The sequence below is a fragment of the Myotis nattereri genome (assembly GCF_964212035.1).
Source record: "Myotis nattereri genome assembly, chromosome: 5".
Classification (NCBI taxonomy): domain Eukaryota; kingdom Metazoa; phylum Chordata; class Mammalia; order Chiroptera; family Vespertilionidae; genus Myotis; species Myotis nattereri.
Genome location: NC_138080.1, coordinates 102,552,708 through 102,580,672, shown reverse-complemented (window position 1 = coordinate 102,580,672; position 27,965 = coordinate 102,552,708). Strand labels below are relative to the sequence as shown.

General features: G+C 42.1%; 2 protein-coding genes across 4 annotated transcripts; one reads left to right on the top strand and one right to left on the bottom strand.

The window, feature by feature from the left end:
- Positions 1 to 520: 520 nt before the first annotated feature.
- Positions 521 to 27,071, bottom strand: RARS1 (arginyl-tRNA synthetase 1). 3 transcript variants are annotated; one of them, XR_013995990.1, is made up of 15 exons: positions 26,999 to 27,071; positions 25,546 to 25,680; positions 22,679 to 22,867; positions 21,633 to 21,741; positions 20,982 to 21,082; positions 20,044 to 20,165; positions 18,724 to 18,844; positions 15,733 to 15,862; positions 14,378 to 14,482; positions 11,577 to 11,755; positions 10,945 to 11,054; positions 8,144 to 8,249; positions 3,566 to 3,738; positions 3,172 to 3,472; positions 521 to 738 (listed from the first exon to the last, which is right to left on the bottom strand). XR_013995990.1 is itself a non-coding variant. In XM_081091223.1 (15 exons), exons 1-15 carry the CDS (start codon positions 27,041 to 27,043, stop codon positions 629 to 631), a joined length of 1,983 nt encoding a protein of 660 aa, XP_080947349.1. In that variant the 5' UTR covers positions 27,044 to 27,071; the 3' UTR covers positions 521 to 628. The 3 variants fall into 3 exon arrangements, 2 of the variants coding, with proteins under 2 accessions (XP_080947349.1, XP_080947350.1); XM_081091223.1 differs by having other exon boundaries at positions 3,172 to 3,419; XM_081091224.1 differs by lacking the exon at positions 26,999 to 27,071 and adding an exon at positions 26,275 to 26,412 and having other exon boundaries at positions 3,172 to 3,419.
- LOC308519213 (zinc transporter ZIP3-like) lies at positions 3,987 to 5,361 on the top strand. Its single transcript, XM_081091225.1, is given in 2 exon segments — positions 3,987 to 5,177; positions 5,180 to 5,361. Coding segments are annotated over 2 exon segments (942 nt in total). The 5' UTR covers positions 3,987 to 4,285; the 3' UTR covers positions 5,230 to 5,361.
- Positions 27,072 to 27,965: the final 894 nt, after the last annotated feature.

Below are 27,965 nucleotides of genomic sequence, written 5' to 3'. Positions count from 1 at the left end.
TGCTGAGTCAATCTGGACCTTCAGGAAATTTTCCCGTCTGCTATATTTCCTTGCTCCTTCCTCTGAACCCAGACCTAGTATATTGCTGGTGCCATCTTATACTAAATGGAAAGAGCTTAAATTTTGGGAGTTAGATATACATGGATATGAATCTCAATTTTGTTCCCGCGCTATCCAGGGCAATATCCTTATTTCTGTGGAACCTCACTTTTGTCACTTGTTAAATAGGCAAAAGTATCTATGATAGAACAATGGAATAAGGGATAAATAATGAAGGTTTGAAAAGTTCATGGAGCCTATAGTGGGGCTCAATAACGGATTCCTTATCTAATTAAATTTAATGAAAACATCCCTGTGACACCAATTAACACTCACAGTGATACACAAAACCTTTGATTCCATGCCCTCCACCAAGTCATTTTGATTTAATGCTCAGCAGAAAGAACACATTTATGATGGCAATTTTTTTTTCTTTTCAGAAGCCTAGTTGTTAGAGATAAAGAACCACATGTTATATAGATAGTTGACAAATTTCCTTTACTTGTTTTTATATCCACATGATTGTAAAAAAGCCAACAGTGCGAATGGCCACTTTGGTAAAAACACACAGTGTTCAAACCTAGAAAGATTACATTCTTTGGACGGGTTTTATTCCCAGGATATCGAACCCCTTGGCCATGACAGCAGTCACTGCTTCACACAGCAGCATACGGCCCATGTTCACCTTCAACACTTTTCCTGAGAAGACAGAACAAAGATAGTAAATAATTTTTCTTTTTGAAAATCGTTATTAAAGAATCTATGCTACTTCTGGATTTTACTGAGAATTGAATAGCCCAACCCATAGATGTTTTTTGGGCTTTAACTAGAATCACCTTTACCTTAAACTACAGAAACAATCAAAGAACTAAAGGTGTTTCTGTTCAAGAAGTCTGTTTTTATCTGATAACTAGAGGCCCGGTGCACAAAATTCATGCGGGGGGGGGGGGGGGTGTCCCTCAGCCCGGCCTGCACCCTCTCGCTATCTGGGACCTTTCGGGGATGTCTGACTGCAGGTTTAGGTCCGATCCCGCAGGGATTCCTGCAGATTGAGCATAAACTGGCAGTTGGTCATCCCTCTCACAATTCGGGACCCGCTGGCTCCTAACTGCTTGATCGCCCCTAACTATTCTGCCTGCCTCATCGCCCCTAATCACTCACCTGCCTGCATCATTGCCCTTAACCCACTCTGCCTTCCTTATTACCCCTAACCACTTGCCTGCCTGCCTGATCGCCCCTAACCACTCACCTGCCTGCCTGACTGCCCCTAACTATTCTGCCTGCCTGCCTGCCTGATCGCCCCTAACTGCTCACTGGGGGGCAGGGCCGTTCTGGTGTCTGGTTGTTCTGGTCATTCCGCCGTTTCAGTCACTGGGCTTTTATTATATAGGACTAGAGGCCCGGTGCACAAAAATTTGTGCACTCGGGGGTGAGGGGGGGGGTCCCTCAGCCCGGCCTGTGCCCTCTTGCAGTCTGGGATTCCTCAGGGGATGACCACTTGCTGGCTTAGGCCTGCTCCATGGGGGATTGGGCCTAAGCTGGCAATCAGACATCCCTCTGGCAGCCCAGCAGCCATCAGGGGATGTCCAGTTGCCAGCAGGGAGCAGGCCTAAACTGCAGTCGGCCATCCTTAGCGCTGCTGAGGCAGGAGAGGCTCCCACCACCACAGCTGTACTGGCAGCCATCAGCCTGGCTTGTGGCTGAGCAGAGCTCCTCCCATGTGAGAGCGCCCTGACCACCAGAGGGCAGCTCCTGCATTAGCGTCTGCCCCCTGGTGGTCAGTGTGTATCATAGTGACCAGTCATTCCCAGTCTTTCTGCTGTTAGGGTCAGTTTGCATATTACCCCTTTACTATATATGATAGAGGCCTGGTGCACGGGTGGGGGCCGGCTGGTTTGCCCTGAAGGGTGTCCCGGATCAGGGTGGGGGTCCCGCTTGGGTGCCTGGCCAGCCTGGATGAGGGGATAATGGCTGTTTGCAGCTGGTCACACACCCTTCAGGGTGGGGGTCCCCACTGGGGTGCCTGGCCAGTCTGGGTGAGAGGCTGAGGGCCGTTTTCAGGCTGGCGGGTGACTGAAGCTCCCAACCTCTCCTTTTTTTCTTTTTTTTAAATTTTATTCTGGGATTTATTTACCTTCTATGGCTGTCACTGGAACTGAGAGCCGGCTTTAGCTCTGAGGCTCGGCTCCAGCTCTGAGACCTCGGCTGCTGAAAGCAGGTATCTGGGTTTGTTTGGCTTCTATAATTAAAACACTGTTGCAGCTCCAGCTCTGAGGCCCAGCTGGCTGAAAGCAGGTTTCTGGGGTTTGTTTAGATTCTATAATTGCAACATTGATTCTTACAGAGTGCAGCTCAGAGGCCGGCAGCAGCAGGTAGGGAACCTTGGCTTCCTCCATCACTGGAACAAGCAAGCCTCCTGTTCCCTTCAGCTGCCTGGCTGCCGGCTGCCATCTTGGTTGGCAGTTAATTTGCATATTGCCCTGACTAGCCAATGGGAAGCATGTCGGAGGTACGGTTAATTACCATGTTTGTCTATTATTAGATAGGATACGACAACAGATACAAGATTTGGATTTATTACAAGTGTAAATTTCATCTTCCCATTTAAAATTTAGAGTTCTTTCCCAGGCCTTAAGGTCTTATGTAAGTATAACCTTTAATACCATGATAATGGTGAGATGTTTTTTCTTAATAAAGTTTCAGTTCACAGGCATGAACCTCAGAAATATCTACTTGCCCTGTAACATATTAATTCACTCTATTTCATTAACTTTGTAACATGACAGAGAAGAAAGCCTAAGGTAAAAAATATATATAATTCCCCCCAACCCAAGGGCAGTTTTGCATTATTAAGAACCCCCAAAGACTTGTCCTGGAACCCTCAGTCACACTGAAATTATCCTATTCCTAGTGAATGGTCTTCTAATTGTTTTCTTTGGAGACTTATGGTTTCATACCATGTGCTCGGGAGTGGGAAAACTATAGACCATATGGAAATGGAAAGAATTCCATTTATGCTTTTATTAGAGCTAGTGTAATTTTGTCATTATATATGAAAACCACCCATACCCAATTCAAATAAATGCCTTTAGGTGTCCCTTCTGCAATGTGACCAGCGGACATGGCACTTACCAGTTTGCCGATCTTTCTCCACACAATAGCAGCTATCATAAAATTCAGTGAAAGTAGTTGCCAGCTCATAGATATAATCACAGAGAGTGTGGAGAAACAGGTCATCCAAAATCTTCTGCAGAATCTCAGGGAACCGTAGGATACACCGGCCCAGTTTCCATTCCTTCTCGTGGTCCAAGGTGATCTCGGTCTCTCGAGCGGCTTTCTGGAGCATCTCTTCATCAATATTGGCCAGACGAGCAATAGACCTGGAAAATCAGGCAATACCCACCATCACCATTCTTCTGTTAGGCACATTCTCCTTCATGTGAAAACATGGAATAAGAAGTGACTGATATATATATAAGAACTGTCATTTTGGGTTGAAACAAGACAATGCTGTACCCACAATTACCTGATTCTGGTGAAGGCATACAACAAGTAAGCAGCTGTGTTTCCTCTGTCGTCCAGCATTTTGTCAAAGGAGAAGATGTAGTCATTCAACCGGTTATGGGAGAGATCAGCATATTTGATACAGCCATAAGCAACGGATGTCTGAGCAGCCTTCAGTTCCTCTGGGGTTAGAACCTTTTGGAGAAACAAAAACAAGCCTCACAGCTTACTGACCACTGCCTTTGTCCTGGTGTCTCATGGGCAGAAGACGGGAATAGGGAGCATCTAATGGTGCTCCTTTATCATTGAACTGTGGAACAACATGAGCCCACCCACAGAGAAAATAATGAAAATACAACTCATCAGCTATGCATAACTAAGAATGTTTCTATGAGAAACTTGATATGTAAAGTATGAGGTGTCAGTTTGAATTTTTTCCAATGTATTCAGGAGACATAAAAGTGAAATCAGGCGCTACGTTGAGCGGCGGGAGGCATTGGCGGGCTGGCCTTGTGGAGGTCCAGAGGGAACACTGCTCCACCTTGGCTCACTGAGTCATGTGAAGAAGTCCACATGCTTCAGCACATCCATTTGTTCAGCCAGCGGTTACTGAACCTCTGTTGTGCACCAGGCCTCTGGTGACTGGACTGAAGCATGAGCCCCTGGTAGCACATCGAGGACGGGAGTGTGCAGCCACACATGGTTCGGCCCTGCGGTAACCATAGCAGCCCAGGCTGTCACCATGGTGAAGCTGTTAGTGGTCAAAATGCTTTGCATGGTGGGCGTGTTCTTCTTTATGCTGCTGGGCTCCCTGCTGCCTGTGAAGATCATCGAGACAGACTTTGAGAAGGCCCACCGCTCGAAAAAGATCCTCTCACTCTGCAACACCTTTGGAGGCGGGGTCTTTCTGGCCACCTGCTTCAATGCTTTGCTGCCTGCTGTGAGGGAAAAGCTCCAGAAAGTTCTGAGTCTTGGGCACATCACCACTGACTACCCACAGGCAGAGACCATTGTGATGTTAGGCTTCTTCAAGACCGTCTTCCTGGAGCAGCTCATCCTGACCTTCCGCAAGGAGAAGCCGTCCTTCATCGACCTGGAGACCTTCAATGCTGGCTCAGACGCTGGCAGCGACTTAGAGTACGAGAGCCCCTTCATGGGGGCTGCGCGGGGCCACGCAATCTACATGGAGCCTCACACCCACAGCCACGGGCTGAATGTCCAAGAGCTGTCACACTCCAGCCCCCTGCGCCTCCTCAGCCTGATCTTCGCTCTGTCGGCTCATTCCATCTTTGAGGGCCTGGCCCTGGGCCTACTGGAAGAGGGGGAGAAGGTAGTAAGCCTGTTCGTGGGTGTGGCCATCCACGAGACACTGGTAGCTGTGGCCCTAGGCATCAACATGGCCTGGAGCTCCATGCCCCTGAGGGAAGCGGCCAAGCTGGCCATCACCGTGAGTGCCATGATCCCCCTGGGCATCAGTGTTGGCCTGGGCATCGAGAGTGCCCAGGGCATGCCCAGGAGTGTGGCCTCGGTGCTACTGCAGGGTCTGGTGGGTGGCACCTTTCTCTCTGTCACCTTCTTTGAGATCCTGGGGAAGGAACTGGAGGAGAAGAATGACCGCCTGCTCAAAGTCCTCTCCCTGTGCTGGGCTACACCGTGCTGGCCGGCATGGTCTTCCTCAAGTGGTGAACGTCCCACTGCTGTCATTATCCATCTTGGTCACCCCATCCTGCTGGGGCTCTCCGGGAACCCCCGGGTGGAAACAGGCTATATTCCCCAGCTCCTTCTCCCCCCAACCACTGCCTGCTCACAGAGAGGCTACCCAAGACCAAGCTGCACCCTAGATTGTACACCCCAAGCCTCAGGGCAACCCTATTGTAAAATACTTCTCTTAAAGGTATTTAAAAAAAAAAAAAAGTGAAATCAATTATTAAGTTATACCCACTTCATTCCATAAAGATTCTGAGATAGCAGAGAGCAAACAAGAGAGTAAAATAAAAACTAAAAATTAGGGTCAAGTAATTAATTGAAATCAAAATGGTGTCAAAAGTAGGAGGAAGAGCCAAAACCGGTTTGGCTCAGTGGATAGAGCGTCGGCCTGCGGACTGAAAGGTCCCAGGTTCAATTCCGGTCAACTGAAAGGTCCCAGGTTCAATTCCGGTCAATTCATGTACCTTGGTTGCGCGCACATCCCCAGTAGGAGATGTGCAGGAGGCGGCTGATCGATGTTTCTCTATCATCGATGTTTCTAACTATCTCTCCCTTCCTCTCTGTAAAACAATCAATAAAATATATTTTAAAAAAAGTAGGAGGAAGAATTCATGTAATTTTGCCAATATTTGCCATATATTTTCTTTTAATGTATTTTTATTGATTTCAGAGAGGAAGGGAGAGGGAGAGAGAGAATAGAAACATAAATGATGAGAGAGAATCATTGATCGGCTGCCTCCTGCATGGCGCTAACTGGGGATTGAGCCTGCAATCCAGGCCATGTGCCCTGATTGGGAATAAAAATGTGACCTCCTGCCCTAGCTGTTTTGGCTCAGTGGATAGAGCCTTGGCCTGCAGACTCAAAGGTCCCAGGTTCGATCTCGGTCAAGGGCATATGCCAGGGTTTGCGAGCTCGATCCCCAGTAGGGGGCATGCAGGAGGCAACCAATCCATGATTCTCTCTCATCACTGATGTTTCTATCCCTCTCTCCCTCTCCCTTCCTCTCTGAAAAAGATATTTTTTTTAAAAAGTGTGACCTCCTGGTGCATAGGTTGACGCTCAACCACTGACCAACTCTGGCCAGGCTGGTCACACATTCTGAACTATTATTAGGCCACAAGTAAGTAATTAAGGATTTCTGTTCTGAACTTGATTAAGTAGCTTATAGTAGACCAGTGATGGCGAACCTTTTGAGCTCGGCGTGTCAGCATTTTGAAAAACCCTAACTTAACTCTGGTGCCGTGTCACATATAGAAATTTCTTGATATTTGCAACCATAGTAAAACAAAGGCTTATATTTTTGATATTTATTTTATATATTTAAATGCCATTTAACAAAGAAAAATCAACCAAAAAAATGAGTTCGCGTGACACCTCTGACACGCGTGTCATAGGTTCGCCATCACTGTAGTAGACTAACCTTTACACCAGAAGCAACTATTTAAAAGCTGGATACCCTTAGCTCGTTTGGCTCAGTGGACAGAGTGTCAGCCTGCAGACTGAAGGATCCTGGGTTTAATTCTGGTCAAGGGCATGCATGCCTGGGTTGGGGGCTCAATCCCCAGTAGGAGGGTGTGCAGGAGGCAGCCGATCAATGATTCTATATCATTAATGTTTCTCTCTCTCTCTCTCTCTCTCTCCTCTCCCTCTTCCTTCCTCTCTGTAATCAATAAAAAAAATAAATAAAAACTGGATAAATTAACTCAGAAGCTAGAAGACAATGGAACATTGTTTTTAAAATGGTGAAAGAACCCTGGCTAGTGTGACTCCGTGGTTGAGTGTCGTTCCATGCACCAAGAGATCGTTGGTCGATTCCCAGTTGGGCCACATGCCTAGGTTGTGGGCTTGATCCCCAGTAGGGGGCATGCAGGAGGCAGGCCTATTGGTGTTTCTCTCTCCCCCTTCCTCTCTCTCTAAAAAACATAAAAAAATAAAAATGAAATGCTGAAAGAACAGCTGACAAACTGGAATCCTATACCCAATAAAAACATCCAAACTGAAGGCAATATAAAGATGCTTTCAGACAACTACTGGCAAAATTTGTCACCAGCAGACTTGTACTATACACACACACACACACACACACACACACACACAATGCTAAAAGGAGACCTTCTGAATGAAGAAAATAATCCTAGGTGGAAGTAAAAAAACTGCAGGAAGGAATAAAGTACACAGGAAAGCTAAATGTGTGGATAAATAGTAATAAACATTTCCGGTTTAAAACAAACACTGAGCAAAAGACTGAACAAGCCCTTCACAAAAGAAGATATCTAAATGGCTAATAAGCATATGAAAAGTTAGTCAACATCGTTGCTCATAGGGAAATGTAAATTTTAACCACAGTGAGATGCCACTACACACAAAAGAAAGGCTAAAAATAGACAAATCAAGTGTTGGTGAGGGTGAGGCAAGTGGAATAATCATAGATTACGGGTGGGAGCTCCTTGGAAATTTTTAGTAAAGTTAAGTATAAGCCTCCCTGTTGTGCTGCCTATTCTGATGGCTCATCAGTGGCCTTGGGTGGTAGTCTGCTACGACTATTCTACAAATGCTCCCAGAGAAAGGAGCTCAGCAGATGCAGATTGAAGACTCAAACTGGCCCAGTCTGCAATACTTTCCCATCACTGGTTCAAAGCAATGACGGGGAAACTACCAATAAGAAGCAGAGATACTATGCCACATAAACAAAGAAGCCGTGTTTTGTAAACGCCAAAACTGTATTTTCAAAATAAATATTCAGCAACTCACGAAACAAACTTACTGTGCAATAAGATCTGAGTAATAAAGCCTGCTGTAAATGGACTGACTCCTTCCCAGTTCTATCGATAAAACAAAACAAAATCACCACACAGTGCATGGCACACCATATGCACATTCGCCTTGAATTACCTTGTCTCTTTCTTTTTCCTTCAATTTGTCCATGGATCGTTTTAGTCCTTCTTCCAAAAGGTCTATGAGGCGCACTGTTTCACCTGAACGTGTTTTGAACTTCTTCCTAAAAAAATTTATTGAAATTCCTAATTATATAGATTTTGAAACAGACCCGACTTAGAAATCTTTGAAAATGAAGGTTTGATACTGCCCTATTCCAGTTGGTAATCAGGGAAGATGCCAAAAGAAACAAACAGATACTTTCAAGTGTCCTTCCTCTATAGCCCTCAGCTTAAAGCATTCTATGCTTTAGGTTCCTAACAGCATTCTCGACATGTTCATCGTTAATACATCCCCTAAGATGGAAAACAGCATTTGTTATTTTGTCTATTTTCCTGAACACTAAGTTTGGCTTAGCTGTTTTACTTTCTTAGTAAAATTATTAATAAAATACACATTTGGGAAGTAGGTGAATTCTTAACTGGAATCTCATTTGCATTTCTCTATTCAGTAACCAACCCTGAATGCTTATTATAATCAGCTGGAGAGCTTAAAAAACGTTTAAAACACAACAATGCTATAAATGAAACATGTTTTTCTATCTCTCACAAAGCCTACCAAAATAATTGTGATACTTCCCATTAAAGTTTTATTTTCAGAGTTGCCTTAGAAAGGATCTTCTTGCCCTAGCCGGTTTGGCTTAGTGGATAGAGCATCAGCCTGCAGACTGAAGGGTCCCAGATTCAATTCTGGTCAAGAGCACATGCCCAGGTTGTGGGCTCGATCCCCAGTGGGGGGGCATGTAGGAAGCAGCTAATCAATGATTCTCTCTCATCATTGATGTTTCTATCACTTCTCCCTCTCCCTTCCACCCTGAAAAACAAAAAAAGAAAAAGAAAAAAAAAGGATTTCCTTGCCCTTTATCATAGAATTGAAACACCTTTATTATCCCGGAAATACTGCATGGCTTTCCTTATGCCATCCCCTCTTTGAGTGTCCAACAACTTGCAAATCTTGTCTGATGAAATGATATCCATCATAAAGCCTAGTCAAAGGGCTAAGTGAAGTCTTCCTTACCATCACCACTTTGCAAGAATTGGTCTTTTTTGTTGCTTCCTACCTGGGTAAATACGGCAGCCTACCATATTTAAATATTTACACTAAAATGCTCAGAGATTCTACCACCTATTTTTTGGTGAGATTTTTCAGCTTTAAGACATTTTACAATAAATGATTTATTGTTTCATTTATCACCCGTTATTCCTTGGATGCCTGTTTATTGAGCACCTGCTGTGCATGCATCAGCTGGATGCTCCAAGGTGTGTACATGAAGGTACCCAGAACGTGGCCTCTTCCCTGAAGGAGCCTATCATCTGAAGCAGAGCAATCCTCTGTGGAGCCAGTTAAAGTGGTTAACTATCACTGAAATTCGTCTTCATTTTTAATGGTCTAGGATGCCATAATTACAAGATGCTGGGAGTGCAGAAATGTAAAACCACCACCACAAAAACCCCTTAGCTATTACATGATAAGGAAGTTAAATGTCAAGATATATTTTGGTGGTAAACATAAAAAATAAAAGCCAATTTAATGATGTCACCTAACTATAGGAATAATCATCTAAATGTTCATCCAAAAATTCAACAGTTAAGAAACTAAGATGCTATAAGCAACACTCAACTCACTGGTTAGTTTCTCAGCACTTTCTTAGGACCATGAGCATCATGAGGTCCCAGTCAGTGTTTTCTGATTCCAAAAATGTGCAGCTCTTCAGAAGGTTCATACACTATAATTAAAACATGTTTGCTGTTGACGCCGAGGCCTTTGATCTCCAGATAATCTGCATCTAAAATAATACCTTGACACACCTACCTGCCTTTTATGTTAATTGGGGCTGTTGTACACTGGCCAGTCAAGCATTTTGAGCTAGAGCTACTTCATGTGGTTATTGTAAGCATTACTGTCTTTGTTTAATGGTAGTATTTGCGCTGTGTCACCAAATCTAAAATGCCACAGATTTTAAAGACATATTAATTAAATAGCTAAGGAGCCCTAACCGGTTTGGCTCAGTGGATAGAGCATCGGCCTGCGGACTCAAGGGTCCCAGGTTCGATTCTGGTCAAGGGCATGTACCTTGGTTGCGGGCACATTCCCAGTGGGGAGTGTGCAGGAGGCAGCTGATCGATGTTTCTCTCTCATCGATGTTTCTAACGCTCTATCCCTCTCCCTTCCTCTCTGTAAAAAATCAATAAAAAATATTAAAAAAAAAATAGCTAAGGAATCTCTATTGGATATAAAATGTTAAAAAATTTTGTGCCTTGGAATTGATGAACACTCTATATAAATATTTGCTTGTATTTACCTTTTTATCATAAAAGTTAAGCAGAATGTGGGGAAAGAACTGGATTATAGAAAAACTCAAAGTATAGATAGTAACATGTCTCAAAAATACTTGAGATAAGCATAAAAATGAAAGCTGTGAACCTTAAAACTCAGACATTTACAAAATGCTTGAAATATATTGTTGAATGTTTTGTTGGAAATCTAAGGAGGTACTCTGATAGAATTTACAATTAAGATCTGTGGGAATGAAACTATTAATTCTATAGTTTGGTTTTCTTTCAACTTTGTATAAACCCCTCTAAAAAGTTACATCCTCTGGCAGTGATAAGACACACGTACAAAACAGCTCAGCTGGGTTCACCCTTAGAACATATGTAGACTTTAAAAAGTGTGGACTTTTAAAATTCTAATATGTTTATCAAATGAAATATAGCTTCTTCCAAAGAAATTTGGGCCCTTAGATTTTCCAGACTTACTTGTCTTCCCCCAGCACCACACCAAATCCAGCATGATACACCCGAGTTACTTTAGGGTCATACCAACCAATCATTTGGCCAGCAGCAAATACTGTCTGGAAGTGCACAGCCTACAAAGGAACAGAAATAGAAAGTTACTTGGTAAGCTTCCTAATAATAAAAAGACTTACAGCTCTCATGCTAAGCATAAAGGTTTATAAAATTCAAATCACTCACAAATCTTGTAAGGCAAGTGTAATATACTAGTAAAAGCTATTTTTATTACCTCCATATGAGAAACAGTAAGAGCAGGACTGGTACACTTTCTATGTCCAAAGGTTTTAAAAGCAACTGAATTTAGAGCAGGTTCATGTACACTAATTTCAGTTAAATTTTCTGTCACACAACACCATTTCAGTTTGGAATGGTCACTGAGGTTCAGAGAAGTAAGTTTCCTATTTATGGAGACAAGCTGAAAAGCAGGGAAGTGTCCAAGTAGGGCCAAACCGTGTTTTTTCTCCTATGTTAACAAATGATGTTCTGAATGTCAGTCTTTGGGGAAAATTTAGTCTTCAAGTGCCAAATGCCACAAACCTCACCAGACCGTCTCATCTCTAATCAATATAAGAAAATATACGAATCTACAAACTCACTTGTCCACTGTCCACCACGTAGATAATTGTATTTGCTTTTTCTTCAGTTAGTCTTTGTTTAAGAGCAGCCAGGTCAGATGTATCATAGGTATAACCTCCATCGGACTTCACTATGGTTAAAGGTATGGAACATCCTGGGACAAATACAATCTTTCTGCCATCATCCACTTGCACAAATCCTAGAAGAACAATCTTTATTAATAATGTTAAAAGAACCCTGGAAGAATATAAATGCTTAGCCATTATAGGATATTTATTAGAGAGCTCAGACATTACATGATTTTTTTCTCTCCGTGACCTATACATCTTGCAAAATGGCTACTGTCAAGGTTGTCTGGCACCCAGGATATTTTCAGGGCACAGGCGAGATATCCTGACCATTTTCTAGACTGACACTCCCAAACTCTTTGTAGAACACCTCACTGGAGCCACCCGCTCAGTAGACACAGCATATGTAAATCCATGCTTTGTTTTCAAGCTGGAGCTACAGCCTTTCCTGGGAGAGAGATGCAATTTCTATCACTGCCTCTTAAACTGTGTTGAAAGAACATGATGACAATACTGACAGCTATATTTGAGTGCTACAGTGTGCCAATACTATGCTAAGTCTTATGTGCAAGAAATACTATTATTTTTGCTTTTTTTAAGTTTAAGAAACTGATGCTTGGTAAAATAAAGGTAGTATAAAATGGTGGTTAAAAACATGCTCTATAAACTGCCTCAGGGTGAATATCAGACTTATCACTTATGAGCCCTGTGACCTAAGGAAGTTACTACCTTCTCTGTGCCTCTTTTCTCATCATTAAAGAGTCTTTAAATTTTTATCTTTTCTTTTTTGAGAGCGAAACATTGGTTTGTTGTTCCACTTATTTAAACATTCATTGGTTGATTTTTGTATTTGCCTTGACAGGGAATCAAACCTGCAATCTTGGTGTATCAGTACCACTCTCTAAGCAAATGAGCTAAAATTTTATGTTAAAAGTATGGTTCTAGCCCCGGTCAGGTAGCTCCATTGGTTAGAGCATTGTCCTGGTACGCCAAGGTTACAGGTTCTAGCCCTGGTCAGGGCGCATACAAGAAGCAACCAATGAATGCATAAATAAGTGAAACAAGAAATCAATCTTTCTCTTTCTCTCTAAAATCAATCAGTCCATAAATAAAAATTAAAAATAAAAGTATAGTCCTGCCCCGGGGCGGTGTGGCTCAGTTGGTTGAGTGTTGTCCCATGTACTGAAAGGTTGCCAGTTCAATTCCTGGTCAGGGCACATATCCAGGTTGCGGGTTCAATCCCCAGTTGGGGTATGTAGAGGAGACAATCAATTGATGTTTCTCTCTCTAAAATCTATTAGCCAAAAATGGAATAATTTGAGCATTACAAAAAATAACAAAGCAAGTGATTGAAAAATATAAAATACTAGAGGCCCAGTGCACAAATTCATGCACTGGCAGGGTCCCGTGGTCTGGCCTGTGGGATCAGGCTGAAACTGGCTCTCCGACATCCACCAAGGGGTCCCAGATTGTGAGAGGGTGCAAGCTAGGCCGAGGGACCCCATCGGTGAACGATTGGGGCGGGGAGGAATGCCAGTTGGGGAAGGACCTCGGGAGGGCTCCGGGGCATGTCCGGCCTCTATCACTCAGCCCTGATCAGCCAGACCCCAGCAGCAAGCTAACCTACTGGTTGGAGCGTCTGCCCCCTGGTAGTCAGTGCACGTCATAGCAAGTGGTTGAGAGGCCTTAGCATATCATTAGCATATTACACTTTGATTGGTTGAATGGCTGACCAGATGACCGGACACTTAGCATATTAGGCTTTTATTATATAGGATACTAAACCTCATTTATAATAATGCTAAGTACAACTCAGTTGTCATATCTGGAAGAGGCTAAGAAACTAATTTATTATTCTGAAAATTGATAAAGAAAAATTAAATCAAGCATTCTACTATCTTATATAAACTGTACATCAGAGTACCCAAAATTATGTGACAAAGTTCTGCACATGAGAAATTGCAGGTAACAAAGAAGGAATGACAGAATGCTACCATTTTCCAACCTCAAATAAGTAATGGATCAAAGCCATCATCATCATTAGCTCCTAAAACCATTGGGGAAAGTCCAGTGGGGAGATTTAATGATAGATCAGGTGACAACACCTGAACCCCCGAATCCATCTTAGTATCACAAAAAGAGCCAATAGGGTATTGTTTACATTCTTGCAAATAAAAGACAAAATAAATAAGGAAAGAAAACACAAACCAGAATTTAATCAAGCCTCTTTTAAAAATAGAGGGTAATTATGTTAAATAACACCATATGGAAAATTCTGTAAAACAAATGGCTCAGTTTCTTCCAACAACAAAAGGGAAAAAAAATACCCATGGATTTACAGAACTTAAGTATATTTTAAACAAATGCAATGTTCAGACTCTGAAAAAAAAACACACACCAAACTTCATGATTTAAATAGATTATGAATCAATGTGGGATATTTAAACTCTGATGGACCACTTAATATTATAAAAAATTATCATTAATTTTCATGGAGTGGTAATGGTACCATGATTTTGAAGTGGGAGGAAGAGCCTGTTCATTTGGACACATACCAAAACAGTTATGGGTGAAATTATATAATGTAATAAGCAGTGAACAGAATAATAAGGTTGTTCCGTATTCCTAATTGTTGAGGTTGGGTAACAAGTACATGGAGTTGTGGAGGAGGGGAGGACTATAATAGTCTCTCCACTTTAGCGTTTGTCTGAAAATTTCCATAATCAGAATTAAAATACAAAAGGAGCACCCACCTTTATCTTCAAATTCCTTTACAACATCATTCATCCTATCTTGATAGAAGGACTCCCCCCTCTCTATTAAAGAGATGTCCAATGCATCGTAGATTTTATTAAACTCTAAGGAAAAAAGTCACCAAATGAAGAAAATGGTTAAGAATTTAAACAAAGAGGAAACATGCATCTTACAGTAAAATAACTTTATTGTTTAATTAAACCATTTGGAAGGAAGAAAATTATATTTAAAAATGTATGATACAGAACATTATATGCATACTGCCATTTTGAAACCGTGGCAAGAATATGGTAAGACACACATCAAAATATTAACAGTGGGTGGGACTATAGGTAATGTTTTCTTTTTCCTGTCCACATTTACATTTTTCCTACAAAGAATATGTACTTTTGTAATTTAAAAAACTTTTATTTTTAAAAAAGAACAAAAGAAGAAAGAAAAGGCTTTCCTACTTGAAGATCAAATATTTACTCAATTTCTTTTTACCTCTTCCTAATTTGTACCATTTAACTGTCTAGCCATGCATCAGTGACACAATATTACTGACAGTAGCATTATAAAACATCTTACTACCTAGTGCTGCAAAACAGCCATCATTAGTCTTCCTTTTTAAAGGTTTACTAGCTATTGTTATTTACTTATTCTTCAGAGTGACCTTTACAATTACTTTGTCAAGTTTGAAAACTTGAAATTGTCTTATAATGACAAATGAATTTCAGTAAGTAGGGGACTTTGTATGATACTCTGTTCAAACATTCTATTACATCTGCTGTGTATTTCTCTTCGTTTCAGTCCTACACATCTCTGGATAAATTTATTCCCATGTGTTGTATAGCTTTGGTTGCTACGTGAACAGAGGTCTTTTTCTTTTCCACTTTCTTTCCTAATTTTTTTCTGATTTCTGAGAAAGTTTAATTTTCTACCTGCTTCTCTCTCTCTCTTTTTTTTTTAAATAAGCAAGTTTCTATGCTTAAGAGCAGCATATTTTTTAAAAAATATTTTACTGATTTTTTACAGAGAGGAAGGGAGAGAGAGAGTTAGAAACGTCGATGAAAGAGAAACATCGATCAGCTGCCTCCTGCACACCTCCTACTGGGGATGTGCCTGCAACCAAGGTACATGCCCTTGACCGGAATCAAACCTGGGACCTTTCAGTCTGCAGGCCGACGCTCTATCCACTGAGTCAAACTGGTTACGGCCTACCTGCTTATCTTAATAAACTTGCTTTAAAAGTCTATTTGCCAGTCCTTGAAAGCTTAACATGTCATTTAAGATCAAATCTGAATAAAGACTGAAGGAAACGACATGCAGCAGTCCTTGCTGAGTGAATGAACAAAGTCTAGTAGAAACTCACCTTGGCGGGAGACATCACAGATAAGCTTCCAACCTTTTATGATATCTGGATCCTTACTCTGGAGCAGAACTACACACTGGTACGCTCGCTTCTTAAATTCCTCCTCAGTATCAAATCTCTTCTTGGATTCCTGTATTTAAATAAAGAAAAGTAAGGTTTATAAAAAGAGCCAAACCTGTATTCTAGATTAAGCATTTGTTCATTTCTCAAAAAAACAAACAAAACCCACCAAAAAGCCAGAGTGAGGAAAGTGAAAAGTTAGAACACCAGAACAAGTGGTCTATCTCATAGTCAAGAATATTTTTACAAATGAATGTGTCAAAGAATGCTATTATTTCTTTTGAAATCATTTTACTTGAAAATACAAAATTCTCATCATGGTACTACCTCTAACTTTTCTAATTCACAAAAGCCTACTCACACCAATGCTTTTGTGTTCCAGTGGAAAAATAAAGAATAGCTAGCAGGTAGGTCTGGTTTTACTGGACTCTATTTTCCATTTAGATGTGGTCCTAAATATATATGTTTTTAAATGGATTTCAGAGAGGAAGGGAGAGGGAGAGAGAGAAACATCAATGGTGACAGAGAATCACTGATTAGCTGCCTCCAGCACTCCTACTGGGGATTGAGCCAACAAACTGGGCATGCACCCTCTACTGGAATCGAACTCAGATCCCTTCAGTCTGCAGGCTGACACTCTACCCACTAAGCCAAACCAGTTAGGGCCTGAATATTTTTTAAAATTAAAAATAACATTACTTTCACTATTTTATTTTAATTTTAAAAGCAACACATGCTTACTGTAAAGAAAATAATATATATATATACTAGTATATAGTTAGTTAATCCCACCCCAAACTAACCAGTAATAACAAAACTTTGGTATATAATTCTAGACATTTCTTTGTAAATACACACCTATATGTTTTAACAAAAACTGGAAATACAGCACTTTTCTTTTACTATAGTTTTAATATTTTAGCAATGTAATATAAACATCTTCTTGCATTAATAGATTTGCTTCATTATTCAGAGCACAGAACTCCAACAGGTAATTATAACACTAGCTATTTTACCTGTCTCATATCAGTAAACATTTTGGTTGTTTTCAATTTTTTCATTAGAAAACATTTACTAAAAGACAAAACAAAACAAAACCCAACACAAGCAACAAAAAGCCCCACAAATGTTTACTTTTTTTTTTTAATACATATTTTATTGATTTTTTACAGAGAGGAAGGGAGATGGATAGAGAGTTAGAAACATCAATGAAAGGGAAACATCGATCAGCTGCTTCCTGCACACTCCCTACTGGGGATGTGCCCGCAACCAAGGTACATGCCCTTGACTGGAATTGAACCTGGGATCCTTGAGTCCGCAGGATGATGATCTATCCACTGAGCCAAACCGGTTAGGGCATTTTTATTTTTTAATGTAGTAATCCTTTTCTTGGGAAGTTAAGATAATTTTAAAAAGGAAAAAAAAAACTGCATGTACAAAGTCGTTCACTGAATAGATAAGAGCCCCCCAAAATAGAGGGGAAAATCAACAACAGATTAACAAACTCTGGTACACTAATCCAACAAAACAACATGCAGTCATTTCATAAAGTAACATGAGAGAGTTTATAATAAAATATTAAGTATAATACAAAATTATACTATAACTAGAGGCCCCGTGCACAAATTCGTGCAAGGGTGGGGTCCCTTGGCTGGTCGACAATGGGGGGCGGGTAGAGGTTGGCTGTGGGAGCCCACTGACCACCAGGAAGCAGCTCCTGCGTTGAGCATCTGCCCCCTGGTGGTCAGTACGTGTCATAGCTACCAGTCGCTTAGGCTTTTATATATATAGATTACAAATAATGTAATAAATTTATGGATAAGTTAAAAAAATCAAAGAAGGTTGACCACAGTGATTAATTTAAAGGTAGGATTTATGGTAGATTTTAGAAAAAAGAGTTTTAATGTTTTTAAAAGCTGATTTTAAAGAGGGGAGACAGAAACATATGTTGGCTGCCTCCTGCATGCCCCCTACTGGGGATCGAACCCATAACCCAGGAATGGACCCCAATGGGGAATCAAACTAGCAAATTCTTAGTACATGGGATGATGCCCAACCAAGCCACACAGGCCAGGGCAGTAAATTTGTCTTTTAAAAACTGTTCTTCCAGCCCTGATAGGTTTGGCTCAGTGGATAGAGCATCGGCCTGCGGACTTAAGGGTCCCAGGTTTGATTCCAGTCAAGGGCATGTACCTTGGTTGCGGGCACATCCCCAGTGAGGAGTATGCAGGAGGCAGCTGATCGAAGTTTCTAACTCTCTATCCCTCTCCCTTCCTCTCTGTAAAAAAATCAATAAAATATATTAAAAAACAAACAAACAAACAAACAAACAAACAAAAACCTGTTCTTCCAGCCCTAGCTGGTTTGGCTCAGTGGATAGAGCGTCAGGCTACAGACCGAAGGGTCCCAGGTTTGATTCCTGTCAAGGGCATATGCCTGGGTTGCAGGCTTGATCCACAGCAGGGGACATGCAGGAGGCAGACAATCAATGATTCTTTCTCATCATTGATGTTTCTATCTCTCTTTCATTCTCCCTTCCTCTCTGAAATCAATAAAGATATATTTTAAAAATAAAAAAATAAAAACTCTTCTTCCATATACTTAATAACATTTTCAAAATATATAAAACTGATAAAACAACATCATCAAAAACATTTTAAATACTGGGAGAGGATGGAAAAATATTTTAAATACTAAAATGTATTTTGATTAACAAACTCCTAAACTCACTTAATAATAGGTAAAGTGGAAAAATTTAATTTTTAGCATACACCAATACAATAGCAAAGAATGTGTTAAGGAGTAGGGAGTTTAGCAATTTTTATTTAGGTCCTCAGCAGCTTCAAATACCATCTAAACTCCATAAGGAAAATGAATAATTATGACTTAATGGTAAACACACAAATAATGTAACAATAAATGATATCAAACCTTATAAAAGGCCTGCAGATCCCCAATAGGAGGTGAAACTGTTAGGTAATCTGGAAATTTATCCTGCAGGTGAGCGATGAGCATGCCAAACTGGGTTCCCCAATCTCCTACGTGGTTTAATCTGATACCAATCAGAGAACAAAATTTTAAAATGACAAACATTAATATTTAGGTGCCTGTACATCCAGTAACACAGACTGCATACAACAGGTCTCCAGGATTTGCTGAATGAATGAAGTCTTTACCAATAGACTGTGATCTGCTTATTGTGTAGTTAACTGGGACAATGATAGTTGAGCCAATGTTGGTCATTATAATTTTATGAAAATTTAACTTTTGAACCAATTATCTCAGTGTAATTTGTACCGCTGGTTCTCAAATGTCAATGGACAAAATTATTCAAATCATGTCAATCCAACCACTTCTCATCCCTCACTGTTTTTAACTAATCTCAAACCACCACATCACATCTTAACTGGATTACAATAACGTTCTAACTTATTACTATAGTAATTCCTCCTTTGCCTGGTTTCTTCACAGAAGCCAAAGTAATGTTTAAGTAGATTACAGACACACCTCATTTTATTGTGCCATGCTTTATAGCACTTCACAGAAGTTGCATTTTTTATTTACTTTTTTTTTTTTTAGAGAGAGAGTGAAAGGGAGGGGGAGACACACATACAGAAACATCAATATAAACATCAAGACAAACAGATTGGTTGCTGGGGATCAGGCCTGAAACCAAGGTATATGCCCTTGACCAGAATAGAACCTGTAACCCTTTAGTCTGTGGGCTGACGCTCTATCCACTGAGCCAAACCAGCTAGGGTGAAGTTGCATTTTTTAAAAATCAAAGGCAAGACCCTCCACCAGCAAAAAGATTATGAATAGCTTTACTGTGGTACTGGCTCTATCGTGGTGGTCTGGAACTGAACCTGCAGTATCTCCAAGGTATGTCTATACTTGGTTCTACTAATTAAGACTCTGCAGTCGCTTCCTATTACACTAAGGAATAAAATCCTGATTTCCTGCCATGGCCTGCAAGTCCCTTGCCTACCTTTCCCCGTATTGGAATATAAACCCCTACTATACAGGAGGCACTCAAGAAATACTTGTGGAATGAATAGAGCCGGGGGTACCTTTTCCTTGGTTCCACCCACAGTTACTAGTTCAGAGGAGCCCCAGGACATAATTTTTTTAAAAAGCCTACTGATGATTAAGAGCAGAACCACACTCATAAAACACTGATATAGTCAAAGATTTTTTCTCAAGTGACATTTGTCATTTGCTATAGAACGTTCCAAAGGCAAGAGTATATACCTTAGCACATCATATCCTGCAAATTCAAAGAGGCGGCACATGCTCTCTCCTATGATAGTTGACCTGAGATGGCCCACGTGCATCTCTTTGGCTATGTTGGGAGAGGAAAAGTCAACTACAACCTGGAATAGAAAATAAAAAGAGAGATTTTTATAGATAACAATGTTGCACTATAATTATGTAATGTGATAAATACAGGTACAAAGGCAATCACAACATATCATATAAATAAATCAAAGTAACACATACACATTACATTTGCACAATGTTATATATCAAATACATTCAATAAAAATAAATTTTTAAATGGGGAAGAAACATTTTATTCTGCTAACACATTCATTAATAACATGTAATAACAAACTCAGACTTAAATAATAGCTTGGCTTATACTTCAACTGCGTTGTTTTTCTGATGGATCTACCTGTCCATAATTAATTGAATTTGTTTATACAAATTCGTTTATACAAATTATCTAAGCTTTGTTTCAGCAATATCTCAAAAACATCAGCTGGTTGCTTCAAATGCCTTATGAAATAATGTGAAAAGAAAAATCATGTAACAAGCAAGGTCCAGGAAAAAGGCTACGCTGAGTTTTGCTCATAATCTCACATATTAGTGATTAAATCTCAGTATGAGAAGTAAAAGCCATTCCCAGTTACAGCACTTTTCATAGTCTTAAGTATTACATTAGTATATGAATTAAAAATTGTACATATATCGCCCTAGCCAGTTTGGCTCACTGGATAGACCGTCGGCCTGGGGACTGAAGAGTCCCAGGTTCGATTCCGGTCAAGGGCATGTACCTTGGTTGTGGGCACATCCCCAGTAGGGGGTGTGCAGGAGGCAGCTGATTGATGTTTCTGACTCTCTATCCTTCTCCCTTCCTCTCTGTAAAAAATCAATAAAATATATTTTTTAAAAAATTGTACACATACCTTTTTGTTCTCTCCAAGGGCAGGTAGTTGAACACCATTCACTAGGAGATTGGTCAACTGCTTTGATACAAAGTTCTTTCTTAAGTGGACATTAATAAAACCTAATGAACAGTAGAGAGAAAAAAAAATCAGCTAGCCTCCTATCTTTAAGAACTGCTTTCTCCCAAAGACCTCAATTTCACTTATGCTGGCTCCACAGAGCTAATCTGGCTTTGGCAAAACTCTTCAGGATTCCAGTACCACTTGGGGCCTTGACTTGAGGCCCCATGTCAGCTCCGTTTCAGCACTTATTCCAGACCTTACCACTGTCCTGAGAGCTGACTTAATTCAGGCCCCTTCACTCGCAGCAAATGATTTGTTCACCCCTGAACAAAAAATAGACCACCTTTTAACCACAGACTTATCTGCCATTGTCTACCCTTTTGCTGAAGAAAAACTGAATCATGGAGAGGTAAAGGAACTTCACCTAAGATCAGGCAGCTAAGTCTAGACTAAAACCTCGGTTTCCTAACTCTCAATCCAAGGTGCTTTCACCATCTTGTTCAGTATACAAGTCTTAATCCTACATTTATATTTAACAATGGTTTTCATTTTTATTCCAAAAGGGCTCAGCATCCATACAACGACTTAAGAAGGGTAACATTGTCATACCAGGACCAGCAATTTCAACTTTTTCAATATATTCATTGTCTGGGAGGTGTTTGGTAATGTTTTCAGCAATTTCTCTTGGATTAACTCTCTGTTCCTTGGTTTTGAGCATCTACAATACAATACAAAACGATTCATTATACACTGGGTTTCAGCAAGTTACTCAGAAATGCACAACTGACAAAGCATTAGATGCATATGACATAGACCAATCAAAAGGCAGAAGCGGAGAAGTCCAATGACCTTGTACATGGACAGACTAAAGCATCAAGCATCAACAGTCTCAAGAGGAATACAAAAGTGCCCAAACCACGTGATCTCCACTTCAGAATGAGTTGCCACACACGTCTATAACAGTTTTACAAAGACATTAGTTATTACTCTGTTTCCAAGATAGTTACATTTCTAATTTTCAAATTACCAGTGTGCCAATATGCAGACTTGGGTAATAACAACCACCCTGATAAACTTGACCCCAATGAAGACACACCTTATCTTGGGGGGAGGGGGCCAGGGAGAGGGAGGGATCTGAACTCTAGCTGAACCCTTTCTATTCAACAAAGAAAGGAAAGCGAACATGCCCAAAGTTGGGCAATTAACCACAAACACATTAGCCAAGGCAGCTGTTAAAAACAGGGAATACTGACTGGAAATGAAATCCATCAGCCTACCTCAAAGACACCACAGTTGCATCAAATATTGGATGGAAATGCTGGATGGTAAATGGCTAACTTTTACTCCCTCACCTTCTATCACTCACCAGTAACACCCAGCAACCCTGGCTGCAACAGGAGGGAAGTACAAAAACAGAACAGTACCTACTATTGCCCTTAAATATTGAGAATATTTATAAAATTTAATTGAATATTCATATTTGTGCTTTTTTAAAAATAAAAATAAAATCCCTTTTCTCAAGTTTTTCAGAATTGTGGGATACGTTATTTTTGTTGGGGAAACAAAAATTTGCTATTATTTATATAGACGGTAATGAGGAAGCTAATGTGTAAGAAAATCACATCACCCAGAGCGCTTCTTCACAATGCACTCACCTGAGAGATACCCATGGCACTGTTACACTGATAGTCCCCAAACTTGGGCTGCTGACTTGGTGTCACCAGTAGAGGAGGATTTTCCAAATCTGGATACGCAGCCTTAATGGCACAGCCAAAGACCTCTTGTAGGCGGCGATTGATGTTAATCATATTTTTAGTTGGTCTGTTCCTTTCTGCTTGAAGACTCTGGGGGGGGGGGGGGGGAATATGTCAATAAAATATTAAATTATCATATAAAATTTTCCCAAATATCTCGAGAAACCTTCAAATACCTTGAGAAGACCAAAGGTAAAATACACTCACACCGCGATGCTCTCCAATCTGAGGTATGCTAGGAAATGTAACAGGACAAGTCTACCCCATAGAACATGTAAGACAGAAACAGGAAATGCCCCAAGCTCTCTTTCAATAGTTATTTTATCAGAACAGAAACTGAGAGAAGGAAGTATGAAGAGTTGACCAAATCTTCTTAGCTTCTCTAAAGTTCTGAAAAAATAGTATAAAATTTGACATATATAAAATGCTGGCAGTAAAAACTCTATGGACAAAAACAAGTAAAAAGAACTCTGTAAAGTATATGATTATCTCACCAATATGCTGTACACCTGAAATTAATACGAAATAATGTTGAACTGTAAAGTGTAATAATAATAGTAAAAAAGGTATTCATGTTGTTTCTTAATTAAAATGTTGACCTCTTCCACTCATGAAATGTGATAGGTAATATCGAAATATCAGAAAAGCAGGTTGTTTTGTCTTACTGTTAAATAATCCCATGTTGGACTACTCCTACCTCCTACTTCTTATTTTCTGTGAAGTGGGATACCTTCATTTAAGATGGTATATAATTAGTTATCTCTATTACTACACTTACCACACCTTCTCAGAATTATGTGTCTCCACTACCAGACTCCTGGAGGAAGGAAAAGTACTTATTCATGGCTCCATCCCTGACACCTAGCACTGCACCTGCTATGCAACAGGTAAAAAAATGGTGACTGAACTTATATGCTTTTAATGGAATACAAATAAAAACGTTGCCCACACACTAGTCACAATTTTATGTTAATAAAAATGTCAATAACAATGGCAAAAATGATAAAAGCTGGGATTTGAGTAGCACTGTGTCAAGAACTGGGCCTAGCCTGGCCTGTGCTGCTCATTGGTTGAGCATCAACCTATGAACCAGGAGGTCACGGTTCAATTCCCAGTCAGGACTCATGCCGGGGTTGTGGGCTCGATCCCCAGTAGGGGATGTGCAGGAAGCAGCCGATCAATGATTCTCTCTCATCATTAATGTTTCTCTTTCTCTCCCCCTCCCCCTTCTTCTCTGAAATCAATAAAAACGTATTTTTAAAAAAATATTCTACTTCATCTTAAAGACAGATAAGGACAGCTTAACGGAAAGGGGATAAGGAAGAGTTGAAGCTACTGAGTTAATGAAAACAGCGGTAAAATGCCTCTGAGATAAACCATCCAATAAGTGTTTCTAAGTCAGAGCACATGGCAGAATGCTCCAGGAATAGAAGTGGGGTGAATGGGCGTCCCACACAGTGCCTTTTCCCTTCCTGGCTTGCTGTTTTCTGTTGTGTACCTTGTGTCCAGCTCAGGAGCTGTTACTCAGTAGACCACAGTATCTGAGAAAGAACCGCCGTGCGCCCACATTACACTGGCAGTGTTCTCATACTTACACACTAGAGCTAATTTGTATCAGGGGCATGTGCATTAGAATACACTGTACGGCCTTTGGTATCTTTTACATAGTCATGAGCACATATTAGGCACTTAATACTTTTGAACTGAAAAAAAAATACAATAGAGAAATGAGTATAAGTGTGGAAAGAATGAAGTAATGACAAAGGTAAGGTATTTTGGGGAAGATTCCATGGAAAAGAAATTTTGTGATTTTAGAAGACAGAAGGACAAAGCTATCTGAAGCAGAACAGGGCACACACAGGCAATAGAAGATTTCATGAGAGCAGGGCAGAGTCTGAGATGAATAAATGGGGCCGACTGGAAAAGACCCCGTGCCAGTCAGCCCGGCTGAAAGTAGTACACACACAGGAGAACATGCATGGGAGTGGGGTCCTCCCCGAGGATGTGTCATCAGCAGACCCGAAAGGCAGGCCAAAAGATTAAACCCAACAGAAGCAAGCTAAGCTTTTTGAACAAAACTGATGGACACTATTAGATGGTGAGGTCATTAAATAACAGACAGCACAAGCTTCCTGGAAAAAAATTGTTCAGAAATATTAAGCTGGAAAAGGAACCCAACCACTATGACACTATAAAATATAACAATAAAACAGCAAAATAACCAACTTGGGGCAGAAGAGGACTGTGAATGTACTTTGAAACATTTCCCATTGATTGAGGCACTTACTTAAAATTCAAAAAGTATCCTGTTAAAAGGCACAGCCATGAACTGTTAAAAAAATGTCTTGCCCTAGCCGGAGTGGACAGTGTCGGCCTGCGGACTGAAGGGTCCCCAGTTCGATTCCGGGCAAGGGCACATGCCCAGGTTGCGCTCGGGGTTTCGGGCTCAATCCCCATTAGGGGGTGCGCAGGAGGCAGCCAATCAATGATTCTCTCTCATCACTGATGTTTCTCTCTCTCTCTCCCTCTTCCTTCCTCTCTGAAATCAATAAAAATACATTTAAAAAAATGTCTCAAAAAAAAAAAAAAAAGAAGTCTTAACTTGAAGCTGGCCAAACATTCAGGACGAGGAAGCAGATTTCTAAGAGCCCTGGAAGACAAATTGCCCAAATTCCTCAGAGCCAACTTTCCGAATCTTCGATAGCAAGGAGTTCTAAAGAGAGGCAGTAACTCAAACGGTAGAATGAAACCAGAACCAGGGGACTCACCTTTCGAAGGATATTCAGTCGATACTTTAATTTTAAGTTTTCTTCCCGCAGCTGCTCCAAATTTGGAGAAGCTTCTAAACAGCCACCGTTTTTCAGCCGATCAATTTCAGCCGTCAGAGACTTGATCTCTCTTTCCTGTAAAAGAAAAGGCACTTTGTTCGGCCCCGTATGACAGATGGCCTCCGTGACGTCATCCACTGGACCGTAAACTCACTTCCTCCTTTCCCCTCTCCACCCGGCATGGGCACCGGCACGGGCAGGGCAGAGGCGATAGGGACGGGGGCCTTTCCCTTTGGTAAGTGGGGACTGTCCTTCCTCAAGCTCTTTGATGACATTAGCACATTGCCCTTGACAATATGGAAAACGTGTGAAAGAAAAAATACGAGTGTGAAGCACAGGAGGGGGCGAGCCTCACATCCCAGGTTTCTTTCTTTGGCCCAAGTGTTTGCCTTTTGCCCTTTCTGGATCTTCCCATTTCCCCCCACTTTCCTTACAGTGTCTTAGATCCCAGACCAGGCGTTTTACTCTGATACCTAAAACCAAGGACATGCCGACTCGCAAGGAAGTAAAGCTTCCAACCCAACTGCTGTTACCGAGGGAGAGGGGCGTCCCGACCTGTAAGAATGTTTACCAGGACGTAACCACAACCAAACACCCCACCTCCCCCCGCCCCCCCAAAAACCCCCCACAACAACACAAACACAGCTGGCATAAATAATCACACATTACCTTCCAGGTGCTGCGCTAAACACTTCAGAAACTGTGTCTATAATCCTTCCCACCGCCAGGGAAGAAGCACTTACACCCCCACGCTGACCAAGAACAGATGCCCGGAGCAGCCGACCTGCCCGTTTGCTCGATCAGCCCGAACCTCGGGGCTGCTGGGTCAGGGCTATACACCCGCTCCCTGGACGTGGCGATGATTAACTTGAGCTCCTTGCCTCCCACCCCTCCCGACCCGGGCACCGGAGGTCGCGGCACCGCCCAACTTTCGCTTTCACTGCGAGCTTGTGACGGTGAAGGCAGCGAGCAAAGTCCCGTGCGATGGATGAGCCCTGCCCTGGGCTTTGCAGAGTTCCTCTTGCTCAGCACCACGGAGAGAAGGGAGGCTGAGCTGCAACCCCGGACCCACCGCGCCTCTCTTCTCCCCCGCCCGCCCCCCGCTACCCCCGCAGCCACGCGTGTGCGCGGGGCAGGAGGGACCCCGAGGGGCGGCTGTAATGAGCTCGCCAGGCTCCAGCCCACCAGGACATGCTGGCTGGGAGACGGAGGGTGTGCGAGAGGGCGGGCCCTGGAACGATGGGTTCTTTCCCTCCCGCCCCCCGGAGGGGGTTCGCCTCCGAGGGGCACGGGCCGGTCCCGGCCGCTCTGCCGCCGCCTCGACGACGCTCGGGCGGGAGCCGGGGCCGGCCCCTCCCCTCCACGCCTCCCCCCTGGCCCCCTGCGGCCTGACCTGCTGCTGCAGCCGCGCGGAGCACTGAGCCACCAGCCCGTCCATCCTCCTGTCAGCGTCTCACGCAACAAGCAGCCGGAAGCGGAAACAGCCAGCACTTCCCGGAAGCGGAAATCTTCCCCGCCCGCGGTCTCGAGGCTGACAGGGCGCCGCCGCCGCCGCCGCCTCTGCTGCCCCCTGGCGGGATCCAGGACGCACTGCGGGGAGAACCCGCGGGAAGAACCCGCGGGAAGTGGGCCGGGATTGGGGCTGCCGCCCTGAGACTGGGCTTTTGGGGGAGGGCAATGGGGTTCGGACCCGAGCTGCTCTGTGTGCTTGCACGGACTTGGTGAGAGGCGCTTACCTACAGCTTCTGTCTCTCAAAGGCTTCAGTTTACCCGTCTGTGAAATGGGCACCGAGCTATACGATCTGTTTAGGTATTCACCAAGCATTTATTGTGCATTCTCATGGAGGTTGCTTTCTTAGAGGCAGGGAGCACAAAGATTGCCAGCGAGCACTCTTGCCTCGGTTCACCAGGCACACTACAAATAGAGCTAGGACGCAGCTGACCTACAGGGCCAATGGCAGTCGCAAAAGATTTGCAGTTGAATTAAAAAGACAGAAAAAAAAAGCCGAAACCGGTTTGGCTCAGTGGATAGAGCCTCGGCCTGCGGACTGAAGGGTCCCGAGTTCGATTCCGGTCAAGGGCATGTACCCGAGTTGCAGGCACACCCCCAGTAGGAGACGTGCAGGAGGCAGCTGATCGATGTTTCTCTCTCATCGATGTTTCTGATTCTCTATCTCTCTCCCTTCCTCTCTGTAAAAAATCAATAAAATATATTTAAAAAAAAAAAGAAAAAGAGGTGACAGATTTGACGTTGGGTGGTGGGCACACGGTGCAATAAACCGATCGTGTAACATAGAAACCCACACCTGAAACCTGTACGTTCATGTTGACCAATGTCACCCCAATCAATGTAAGTGTAT

Coding starts and splice junctions, on each gene's coding strand:
- RARS1 (XM_081091223.1), bottom strand. CDS start 27,043: ATGGACGGGCTGGTGGCTCAGTGCTCCGCGCGGCTGCAGCAGCAG. Junction 21,742..22,678: donor GTGCCATGGGTATCTCTCAG/GTGAGTGCATTG, acceptor ATTGTATTGTAG/ATGCTCAAAACCAAGGAACA. Junction 14,483..15,732: donor CTGTGATGTCTCCCGCCAAG/GTGAGTTTCTAC, acceptor TTTTTTCCTTAG/AGTTTAATAAAATCTACGAT.